This window comes from Alligator sinensis, unplaced genomic scaffold (assembly GCF_000455745.1).
Source record: "Alligator sinensis unplaced genomic scaffold, ASM45574v1 scaffold285_1, whole genome shotgun sequence".
Classification (NCBI taxonomy): domain Eukaryota; kingdom Metazoa; phylum Chordata; order Crocodylia; family Alligatoridae; genus Alligator; species Alligator sinensis.
In genome coordinates, this window is record NW_005842235.1 from 177344 (window position 1) to 189611 (window position 12268).

General features: G+C 39.6%; 1 protein-coding gene across 1 annotated transcript in view; it reads left to right on the forward strand.

Moving 5' to 3' along the window:
- Window positions 1-12268, forward strand: part of LOC102371752 (plasma membrane calcium-transporting ATPase 2) — a 664574-nt gene that overhangs the window by 123068 nt on the left and 529238 nt on the right. Inside the window, exon 2 of the mRNA XM_014521639.2 lies at window positions 4719-5200. Within this exon, the coding sequence (XP_014377125.1) occupies window positions 5002-5200 (199 nt within the window). The 5' untranslated portion in view covers window positions 4719-5001. The remainder of the gene's footprint in view (window positions 1-4718; window positions 5201-12268) is intronic.

Here is a 12268-nt window from a genome sequence, read left to right on the forward strand (position 1 = left end):
CCCAAAACAATACATCAAAATAGAGCAAAAGACCTGTTCATTTCAGGGACAAAGAGACTGTTAATCTGGGATGAAAAAGGGCTCAGATTTAGGGGCTAGAATTGTGTCATCCCCCAAATGTGCAGGGGTCAGTGGCTTGTGGGAGTTTTATTGACTGGCTTATAAAATCAGGAGTTGCTTTTCCCCTTGTTTGCCTCACTCTTTCAACCTCTGTGGGACTGGGGCCCTTTTTTTCTCCCTCTGTCTCCATCTTTAAGGCTGCTGCGGTTTTGTGGTTTTTATGAAAACTTGGAATTTATGAGGAGGGCAGCTGAACCCTCTGAAAGATCATGCAGTTCTTTCTTATTCCAAACAGTTAAGAATGTCAGGGTCACTGTTCTCTTCCTTTTTTAGGGACAGTGGAAATTCAGGGCCCAGATATACACTGCCCTACCATATATTTGTCTGTGGAACTCCACTGAAATTAGGTTAAGTCCTTGGTAATGGACTTAAAGTATAAAGTATAAAGATTATTCTACCATATTATCAAAATATTTACAAGCTTCTGGGGTGAGATTGATTTATTTAGGAAAATTGAAAACTAGTTTTCCCAGCAGACATGCAGTTACTTCATCCAAGTGCGTTCTATTTTAATTGACGTGTATTTCCTTTAAATAATTGGAAGTGAAAAAAATTATTTGGGTGCTACAGGAGTGGATGGTTGTTCCGTAAGGCAAAGCCATTCCAAATAAGAATCAAATAGTCACTATTTTCAGTGCATTCACATGGCAAAAATTCATGTCTTCTCAGGGAAGAACAAAATCAAAGATTATGCCATGTTAAGCAAATTTAAGATATACACTCAAACTTTTTTATGAGTAACATTTATTTTTATTTAAATTTAACTTTGATGGATATTCTCAGGAAAAATGAAATGTGATTTTGCTACCAGATTTAATATATATAGGATACTACCTCAGCTCAGTTTGAAACAACCAGCTCTTCTACAAAATTAACTGTATATTTTTTAGAATTTTTTGTCTGGTTTTTCTAAAAAGCTTATTCATTAGGGATGTATAATGAGAAATAAAAACTATAAAATGGCCTAAAATAATTGTCTAAGTCAGAAGAGAAAACATGACTTGGAAGGGACGTGTTACCTTTTTAGTGTATATTCTCTCTTGAGCATTAGGCTTTGCAGAAAGTTCTAGAGAGCATGGTTTTTCCAACAAGTGCACGCTGCTGGTATGTGCCTGGGAGAAGATTAAGGTGAAATAAGAAAGGTTTAAATAATTTGTACTAGAGTAGGGCATATGATCCAAATGTAGGTTGGTACGCTAGATGCTGAACAAAAATATAATAAGAGCTCAAAGGGATTCAAGCTCCCTAACTGTATTGCATCTCCAATCATGCAGTCAGGAGCTTGTGACTCCACTGATACCACATAAAGTTTCATCAGCAGGATCTACATTGTGTTATTGGAGAAGCAGCTTTCCAAGCACCATACAGCACGTTGGATGTCCAGAACTATAACATCCATCAGGAAGTTTTTGTCTTACTTGTCTCAAGTGTCACAGCAGCAAAATTTCCTGGAGAAGGAAACTAAATTTCACTTATCTTTAATGGTTAGATCTATTTTGGACCTACAAATGTTGGAGCTGCACTATTAGTGGGAGTAGTGCCACTTACTGATCTTGTGTTTAGGTTTTTCAGTTTTTGTTAAGCAAACAGTCACTCAGTAAAGGTGAGCTGGACCACATGTTTGTCACACTAGGCCAGTATGCACTGTGGCAAAGTTCCTATGTTTTTCATATAAGAGATTCCAGGGTTAAATTAAACCTGCATATTTTGTTCCACTGGATTAGAGAGGTGCATTACCCTCTGTCTTTCAGCAACACAAAATATGGTGTTTCCCTGATATCATAATATTTGGTGAATCCCAGAGATCAGATAAACATTGAGATATTTCTTCCTAGAGAACTAGGGGAATTACATCCTTCATTTTATATCTATTGTTTAATATTTAATTGAAGGTCAAACAAAAAAAGGAAGCAAGAAAACGTCTAATCACCTGCAAAGAAGCAATGTCACTGGCTAACGTAGGTTGTTGACAAATGACACAAGTGGAATTTCTAAGAGTAGTAATGAAGTTTAATACATAGTGATGGCACTATGAGTCAAAAGAAATGCTTTTACTTGAGATTAGCATTCACATTAACATGCTGCAGAAAAAAAATCTTATGGAGAACATCTTTAATGCACAACTTTAATACCTTTTGCATTACTAGTGAAAACAATGGGAGGTATTCATCAAAGAGAAATAATCATTCACTTTTTATGCAGTGTCATGAGCCGTTTATTAAAATAAAAATTTTCAAAAATCAGTTTGGTCGGAGTAGGGAGTAAGGGGTAAGGTAATTAATGCTCTTCCAGGTAAATACTACGGATTCTTGTACCAGGACTGTTTCAGAGACCTCTTTAAATATCTATAGGTGGTGATTCTTCAAATACTAGTCTTTCATTTCCATTATTCCTTTTGTTTCTGACCCCCATTTATTCACATCAAAATCTATGGCTTATTTTTTTTTTCCAGCTCATGTATTAATGTGCTTTCTAGTGAGATTTTGTTTCTTCCACCTAAATTAGAAATACCAGTCACAGATGAAACCAGAAAGGGCCAAAGTCTGATACTTCTGATCACTAGATGGTGTGGTAACTCAGTGCATTTTTAGGATCAGGCCTGCTGTGTGGGGTTGCAAAACTTTTTTTCCCATTTTAAAGAATTTTATGATAAGTCCTATAGTTTTGAATACTCACGTGAGCTGGTTCTCATTTTATCCAAATCTAGACACCTATTCCTCAAAAAAAATCAGGTAGATACATAAAGATTTAGAGATAATTGTGTATACATGTGTTGTGAAAGATCTCTGATTAGATAGATATTTTAGGCAGTTTTGCCTCCCTGAGAGGCACAATATCCATTTTCAAGGACAAAAAATATTTTTTCACTGTTTCTTTCAGTTTTTCTTGATCTTGTGTTTATTGTACAGTGTAAGTCATCCGTTAACACTGAATCCCTATTCTTGCTGAGTACGGACAAAGGGATACATAAAAACTGCATAGCAGAATTGTTAGTATTGGAACAGTGATGGTGTGGGGGGGCATGTAATAATGTGTATGTTATGCTGAAATATATTACAAACCTTAATGTTATAAACATACAACATAATGTATGAATGTTCTTAATGCTAGTTCTCTATTCTTGTAATAATTTTGTCTTCCAGAAAATGTTTCAAGTCAAAGCAAATCATATTATACTTTGTACAGTTGGGATGTGGAGCGGGAAAGGATTAAGGAGGTCACTTTTGGTTATTTAAGTTACAGCTTTAAGTAGCTTGAAGGCAGATAATATGACTGTGGGCAAATAGGAAATATTCAACACAATGGGGTTGATCCTTTTCCCACTGAATCAGGGAGAATACTGGGTCTATAGACTTTATTAGCAAGGCACAAGCATCAAATTAAGGTTTTTAAAAAAGGACAGGGAATTTCAAATATTGGGGTCCTCCACATTTTTGCATGGTCATTGCTGCAACAACTTAATTTAATTCTGTACTATTGTTCCTGGCATGTTATAAAGTATGCATTTTGGCAGTAAGAGGTCCATTACTCATTAGCCTGATGCCACACTCTCTCTCCAGTCATTTTTATCCAGAGAGAACAATTCTGAGGTCTATAAATTAGGCAGTGAGCAGGCACTAATCCCCTTTAGGAAAAAGGAAACCTTAATCTTTGCTAAAAGTCTCAAGACCAATGTAAAAGCTAGTTTCTACAGCATTTAACCCAAGTTCACTGGAGTCTAAGAACAGATTTTAAACAGATTTTAAAATCAGGGAGAACAGATTTTAAATGCTGGTTTTGAAAGTAATCAGTTGGTTTCCCAGATGGTCTATATGTGACATTTCAGGAGTATGTAGGTTAAAAATCCTGTGAAAGTATGTCCCCATCTGTACTTGAATGCTTTGTCACCATCAGGCAAAAGCTTTCAAATGTGCTGGTGAGTCAGATAGCAGGTAGTGTTGAAGGAAAGCTATTTGACAACCTTCTTATTTGTATGAAACACAGCACTCATTGTTTAGCTCAAGCACTCAGGTGCTTTATTTTTTTTTCCTTGTGTGTTTATTTTCATAGCTGACAAAGCTGCAAAACTTAATTTATTTAAATGTATTCTGGATTGACAATGGATAATCTCCTTTCAGTTTTACTTTTCTTGCACTGAAAAATAGTGTTTATAATGGATGAAGGCATAGTAATAGTGTTCAATACATTTTTATTACCTTGTTGTCTTTACAGTTTTTTTCTTTTTTGTTCTTGTCAGGTTAAAGATTGATATAACAGTGTGAACCGGAGCACATACCAGAGGCACATCTAGGATGTTGGACTAATGGCTTGTTTATAAATATTCATGAGCCATCTCATTTAGCTAGAGCTCTTGGGACTTGATTAAAGTAAGGGACACTGTTATTGCTGTTGTAGCTGTAAAGAGCCTTGTATTACGACAGAGCTAGCAGTACCTGAGTCTTGGGAGTCAGTGGTGACTGTCTGCAGTATCTTCCAACAAAGCTATGTAGACTCTTCTATAGACCAACTTGGGGGCAACAGATAGAATGAATTTCGAATTTCAAAGCACCTTTCTAAGTCCTGTTTTCTAATGAGTATTTTGTGTTTGCTTCCAAAAGGCCACTGGAAGAGATGACCATGTAGATACTACTGTCTGTGCTCAGCATAATGGGAAGCAGTGAATGGAATGGAGCTTGTCTTCAGCCTTGAAAGCAGTCATCCTGCGGACTCAGAGCTTGTCAGGGACACCTCAGTCATCAGACGCGTTCTCCTCGGAGCTCATTGAACACATTGGATTTTTAAAACTCTTTTAGATTAGAATTTGAGTTTGTTTCCTTGCAATTTTTAAGCAATTTTAAAATTCCATCAAATATACAGAGTGGAGCAATATAAACAGCAACAATGGGTGACATGACAAATAGTGATTTCTATACCAAGAACCAAAGAAACGAGACCAACCATGCAGGAGATTTTGGGTGCACACTGGAGGAATTGCGCTCCCTCATGGAACTTCGAGGAACAGAAGCAGTAGTAAAAATTAAAGAGACATATGGGGACACAGAGGGGCTCTGTAGACGTTTGAAGACATCACCAATAGAAGGTAAGGGAGTTTTGCTTTCTTGATTTAGTCACAGATTCTGTACAGTACTGGGATTCTTATAATGACCTTCCAGATAAAGTGAATGGTCAGCAGAATGAATTTTCTGTCACTCTTAACTGGAATTCATATAGCATTTTCATCATTCCTATGGCAGAACTCCACAGCTAAGGGGGGAAATACTTCAGAAAGAGGATAGGAGAGAGCAATAGACAACCTCTTTGTCAAATATACGTAGTTGTTAAAGCTAGTGTGAGAATAAAAATAGTATTTTATTCAGTAGTTTATTCAGGTTGTTAAATGAATTAGTACTGTTTTTAAAAATAAGTAAGTAGATGAGAAATTCAACCCCAAGCTGATTTGTGTTTGGTTTTTTTTTTTTGGATGGAAAAGAAGAATTGCTTTGAAGGGATTTTAAAATAATATGGACATACAGAGACATAACATTAACTTTTAGGATTTGGATATGACTACTGCACAAATTAATATGCATTATATATTTTTGATTACTAACCTTGACCTCTCAACATACTGCAGATATTTCTATTTACATTATTAATATTTTAGCCTAATTGTTTGTTTTCCTCTTGATAACTCTACTAATAATCTGACTCATAACCTTTTGAAGATGGTGTACTCTTGTAAATGTCCTTGGCCTGCTATACCAGATTAGAATGTTCTAATCACAGCTTCTAATACTAACTTTAATGGACAATAACACATTAGGTTGGTAATACTGACTTTGAACCTATAGTATGTTTACCTTTGTCTTATATTGTAATGTATCCAAGACAACTCTTTTTTCTTTCCCTTTTCAGGGGGATAGAAATATTACTTAAAGGTTTGATTATCTCACTCTCTCTTTTTTAAAATGATCAATTTAGTAATTAGTTTCTTGTTTTGTAGTAAACTGCAGTGGTAAACATACCATTTAATTGTAATGTCATAAAATGTGATATCCTAAACTTATATCAGGAAAATGATATTAGGGGAATAGCAAACAATTTTTATCTTTTACAGGAAAGATACATTTCTCATGTTTATTCTAAATCTTTATTACAACTGCGCTACACTTAATGGTATTCAGATATGTAGTCTCAGAATTGATCAAATGACAATTGTCATAATAAAAGTTTAGATTAAAACATGAAAAATGCCTGTTCATGAATGATAAACTAAAGTAATGCCGTGTAGTAGAACCATTCAATAAATACTAATAGAAGTTTGGTACTACTGCTAAGGTTCAGCAACCTGTTTCCCCATTAAATGTTCATGAAACTTTATGGGTGAGCTTTCTCAGCTTGAATAAGTCACCAGAACTTAACCAGATTCAATGGAGCAACAGCAATTTTACCTCTAGAAAACCTCAAGCAATTTGTACTTCACAGGAAGTGTTATTTGCACTATCTGCACAATATGCAGCAGCAAAATAATTTAATTCCTCATACCAGAACAGTCTGTATGGATCCAACCAGTCTGTGCTGTCTCCAGCAGTAAATCTATATCTGATACTACAGATAAGGTAACTAAGCCCTCAGTGCACCTAATCTTTTGTTCATTAGGGAAAAACTTCTCCAGCTCCAAACAGCAATCAGCATATGCTTTGAATCATGAAAACTCTGTAGTGTTTTACATTTTTAAATTACCTCATCTAAGAGTTATTACCAATAAGTTTTAAACTTTATTTTTGATCTTTTTTCTTGGAAAAAAATATTTTGAGATACGAATTCTACTGACCAATTGTATTCCATGTAGAGAGAGCTTTATATGCTGAGGAAGCTATCTGTATGAAATAAGAGTAAAATAAAGGGCTCTGTCAAATTTTAAATGTATTTTTAAAATAAATCTTTATTCATTCCATCCAAGTTTACTGTCCTGTAAACTCTAGTAAAGAGGGATATAACACAAATAAGAAAACATATTGTCAGTGTGTGTTTTGCTATGGAATGAAGAAAACAATTGGTGGAGCTACCTATGGATTTGTGAGTTTCACATCTGTCTGCTGATATGACTTAACAGCCTAGTTGTGTGTGAAGGATGTATTCACCCCATCCCACTTAGCCCTCAGGGGCCATCTTCCCAAAGTCTTGTGCCTCACAATGATCTCCGCAGTGTACTGCTTTAACCAATCCAATTTCAACAAAACCAAGCTGGTAGGAATTCCACTATCACCAGCTTTCTTGGTTTTTTACTGCCTCAAGCTACAGTTTCCACACAGGACTCATGAGGTGGGATACAGTATGCTTTAACCTGGTCTACCAATCCTCTCCCATCGATAAATTTATGTTAAGGAAAGATTCTGTGTTGGGTTAAGTGAGTATGCTGCAGAGACTGCTAACTATGCACATGTCCAGGAAGCAAGAGCAACTTTAAAATGTCCACTGTGATTTTGTTTTCATGAAGCATTTACAATTTTATAGAATATATAACAAGTGGGTACAGGACTAGACAGAAAAAAAGTTTCACATGAAAGTTGGCATTTAAATTTGAGTTTGGTAAAATGGCATCTGATCCGAGTCCACCTACTTGCTTGATGTCATAAGAAAGTTATAAGCTGTGACTAGTGAATGGATTTGTTACCTCCTTTCTTATATTAATATTTGATATAACACTTGTATACTAAGGAAAAGCTACATAAAAGTGCCTGTTTGAGGATCCTCCCCCCCGCATGTGACGTAGGTAAGAAAATGCAAGCATACCTTGCCTTGGTCTATGCTGTGGTGCATATGCTTTTCTGACTCTTTGATTTGTATTAAATATGTAAATTATGCTAATGTAATATACGTATTGAGTTTCTTTAATATTAGGGTATAAAAGAAATTTGCTTCTTGAACATGTAATATACATATCGGATGTCTTCAGACTTTTGAAAATGTTTATTGAACTCATATTTCCTATGTATTCCTAAGTGATTTGTTGCACTAACATATGACTTTATTGTGTTGAACAGCTAAAATTTTAAGTTTTCTGAAAAGATTATGAGAACACATTCTATGGAAAAATATAAATACCCCCATATTGCACTCTATTTCAGAATATTTTTAATTCAATTCAATTTCATTTGTATTAACTTGAGATGGTGCAAAAAGTAAAGAGATTCCAGCTGTCTGTTAGTCAACTGAGCAGAGCTGTTCTGATAGTTGTATAAGTTTCCATGGAATCTGAGTCTCTGAGGCCCACTCAAGCATAGTGATACTTTACAATGGAGGAAAGGCTGCTGATTCAATGTGATGAGGTAGCTGGAAGAATACCAAGTAAGACTGAAGTTGTATTCCTGTCTGAAATTGATGTATTTCACCTATATCTTTATGCAGAATATACCAATACAGAGTATCTGGCATGTTTTTTTTGTGAGACAAAAACATAAGGTCACTTTAAGAAGCTCTCTTTATTATTTAAGTGAGAAATCATGTGAGACAAAGGCCAGGTATAGACATAACACATATCAATATAAGTGTCATGGGATGGGGGTCCTCGAGGATGGCTGTGTTACCCCTAGGGCCCTTTGACTGTGCCAGTTTGGCCCGATGGGCACCTTCTATTCTCGCCTGCCATGTCTTGATGTATTTGTACTATAGGGAGGCTGCCTTCACGTCCTGTTGGACACAGTCCTCATGGATTTCCTTGAACCCCATGGGTCCGAGACCCCTTGTGGATCCCGTTTCAAAATACATGTCCCAGGACACCCCAGCCTTACGGGCTATTTGTGTGGCTCCAACTGCCCCTTTGCCACGCCCCAAGCCTTGCAGATGGCATTGATGTTGTTCGGTTTAGGCCTTGCTATGATTTGGCCCTCTTGTCCTCTCTGGGCTCTCCGCAGCCCTGTCTCTGTGCCTCACTGGTGCCTGGGCTCTCCGCAGCCCTGTCTCTGCGCCTCACTGGTGCCATGCCCTTGCTGGCGTTGGGGTCTGTGCACCCCAAATGCCGCGCCTCTCTGGCTCTGGGGTCTGTGCACCCAAAATGCCATGCCCTCTCTGGTGCCAGGGTCTGTGCACCCAAAATGCCACGCCCCCTCTGGCGCCGGGGTCTGTGCCCCCAAAATGCTGCGGTCTCTCTGGCACCGGGGTCTGTGCCCCCAAAATGCTGCACCCTCTCTGGCACTGGGGTCTGTGCCCCCAAAATGCTGTGCCCTCTCTGGCGCCGGGGTCTATGCATCCCAAATGCCACACCCTCTCTGGCACCGGGGTCCCCACGCTGCAGTGGGCCCCCAGTGAGGCCTCCTCCTTCCCCAAATAGCCTCACCGAAACTACCAGAGTTATAAACAGCAAACAAACATAAGCCCCTGGGCTATAACATAATACAAAAGACCAGAGTGTGCTCTGCCCCTTTAAAAGCATTAAACTTCAATCCCGGCACTAAGTGTCTAGTAGGCAAAGGTACCTGCGGAGCTCATGGAGCCCCATTAGCTTTAGTTGCAGCATATCAGGCAGTTGCTATGTCACTGAGTGCTCCTTCCCCTCTGGCTGCTAGCAGGGAACTACCCTCCCTAGTTCCAGCCTGGGGTTTATATGGGCCCAGGGACCTGCCCCTTGTGGTCAGCTGACCATGTGCAGGTGCAGGCTAATTTGCCCTCTGGCTTGTTGCCCTGGTAACCTGCACCTGGGCTCCTGTCTTTCTCTTTGGGCTCTCTCCCCAGGCAGTTTCTGCTCTTCTAGGAGTGGGCACCTTAGTGCCCTGCGACAATAAGTGATCAGAAATTGGTCTATACCTGTAACAGAACAGACATTTGGCACACAAAACTGCTCTATACCTCTAACAGAACAGAAGTTCAGCACACACAGACTGGTTTTAAAATGGTGGAACCCTTGCCTCAGATTTGCCCCCAGCCCCAACCCTTACCCAAGAATGAATGTGTATAGTGTACACTACTGATCTAAACTAGGCTGCTTACAGAAGACCATGTAATTTGAATCAATTCCACCTGAGTCTTTTTGAATGTCTGCCCCAGCCAAAAGTTTTCAAGGTAAGTTTCCGAAATATTACTGTGTTATAAAAATGGAAGGTAAAAACAAGTTGTGTGTAATATTGATCTATGTGTTAGCTTAATCACTTCTGCTTTCATCCAGGGTTGAGTCAGTGGAATCTGGATTTCAATCTGGATTTAATTTTAAGAACAAAAGTTCATCCCATTTTTAGCAGTGGTTCTGTTAGGATACTATAAAAAGATTCCATGATAGTAAGTCCAGGGTATCAATAAGCTGTTTAGCCACCATGATGGCCAGGTCCACATGAGCAGGGGCATGCATTTATAGCAGCACAAATAGTAGTGGCACAAATTTCTGCTCCTACTTTTATGTTGCAGTGCATGCCCCTACCCGTGCTCTTTGCAGTGGGACACATTTTGCTGCAGAGGTGGCTGGCTGGGGTAGACAGTGCCTCAGCACAGGGCTAGCAGGTAGGCAGCCTGGACTGCCTGCTCCCTTGTCTCTGTGTTTGTCCTGGCGCACACCACTTTGATGTGCTTTATGCTGCTTTTTTCTTCTCTTTTTTTTTTGGGGGGGGGGGGGGTTGGCAAAGGGAAGTGATGCTCACTCTTACCCTGGGGGTCTTCAAAAGGAGGCTAGATAGACACGTTGCCAGGGTCGTTTGACCCCAGCATTGTTTCCTGCCCATGGCAAGGGGTCAGACTTGATGATCTGCTCAGTTCCCTTCCAACCCTACCAACTATGAAACTATGAAATCCTATTAACAAATTTTGCCCCAGTGCTGCCAATTATCAGTGTCATGCATGGTTTAACATGCAACATGTTCAGTTTGTGGTGCCACAAAGACGTCTGCAGTACCACAAACCATACATGCGTGCACATCTGGATTCAGCCCGTGTTTTCAGGATAGAAGCCCACTTTTGTACCATCTTAACTGTTCATTTAAGATGATATAATACAATGTTTATTTAGCATCTGTATCCACTGATGTTTACTGTAAAAACAGTGGTTACTACACTGCACATATGATTTAGAAGTAGCACCTGAACAAGTGTAGGACTTTTTTATTTTTCATTCTTTCAGGCAAGTGAAGTCTCGTGAGCACTCCCTGTGTTAGGGTGTCCATCAGACTCCCTCAATGTGGACTTAGTAACTGAATAGCAGAGAAAGACAAAACATAAAAAGCAACAAAAGAACTACACACAGGCAAGAGGCAACTAAAGGAAAAAAAAGACAAGGAAAAAGAGGGTGGAAAGAAAAGGAGAGATCAAGCTAAACTGCTTCTGCTCTCTCACTGCCCAAAAGCCTGTGTCCCCCAGGGGAGTAAGCACAGGTGAGTGGGAAACCATGCCCTCAGAGAAACCCGGGGTGAATAGAAAAGGAAAAAAAACTCACCACTTGCAGGACGCTGGGGGAATGAAGAAGCATGCTGGCGAGAGACGCCCACGCGGTTCATAGATTCATAGATTCATAGATGTTAGGGTCGGAAGGGACCTCAATAGATCATCGAGTCCGACCCCCTGCATAGGCAGGAAAGAGTTAGGGGAGAGCACCACCTCCCTTGGGAGCCCGTTCCAGACCTTGGCCACTCTAACTGTGAAGAAGTTCTTCCTAATGTCCAATCTAAATCTGCTCTCTGCTAGCTTGTGGCCACTATTTCTTGTAACCCCCAGGGGTGCCCTGGTGAATAAAACCTCACCAATTCCCTTCTGTGCCCCCGTGATGAACTTATAGGCAGCCACAAGGTCGCCTCTCAACCTTCTCTTGTGGAGGCTGAAAAGGTCCAGGTTCTCTAGTCTCTCCTCGTAGGGCTTGGTCTGCAAGCCCTTAACCATACGAGTGGCCCTTTTCTGGACTCTCTCTAGGTTATCTGCATCCCTCTTGAAGTGCAGCGCCCAGAATTGCACGCAGTACTCCAACTGCAGTCTGATCAGCGCTCGATAGAGGGGGATTATCACCTCCTTGGATCTATTCGTCATGCATCTGCTGATGCACGATAAAGTGCCATTGGCTTTTTTGATGGCTTCGTCACACTGCCGACTCATGTTCATCTTGGAGTCCACTAGGACTCCAAGATCCCTTTCCACTTCCGTACCACCCAGCAGGTCATTCCCTAGGCTGTAGGTGTGCTGGACATTTTTCCTC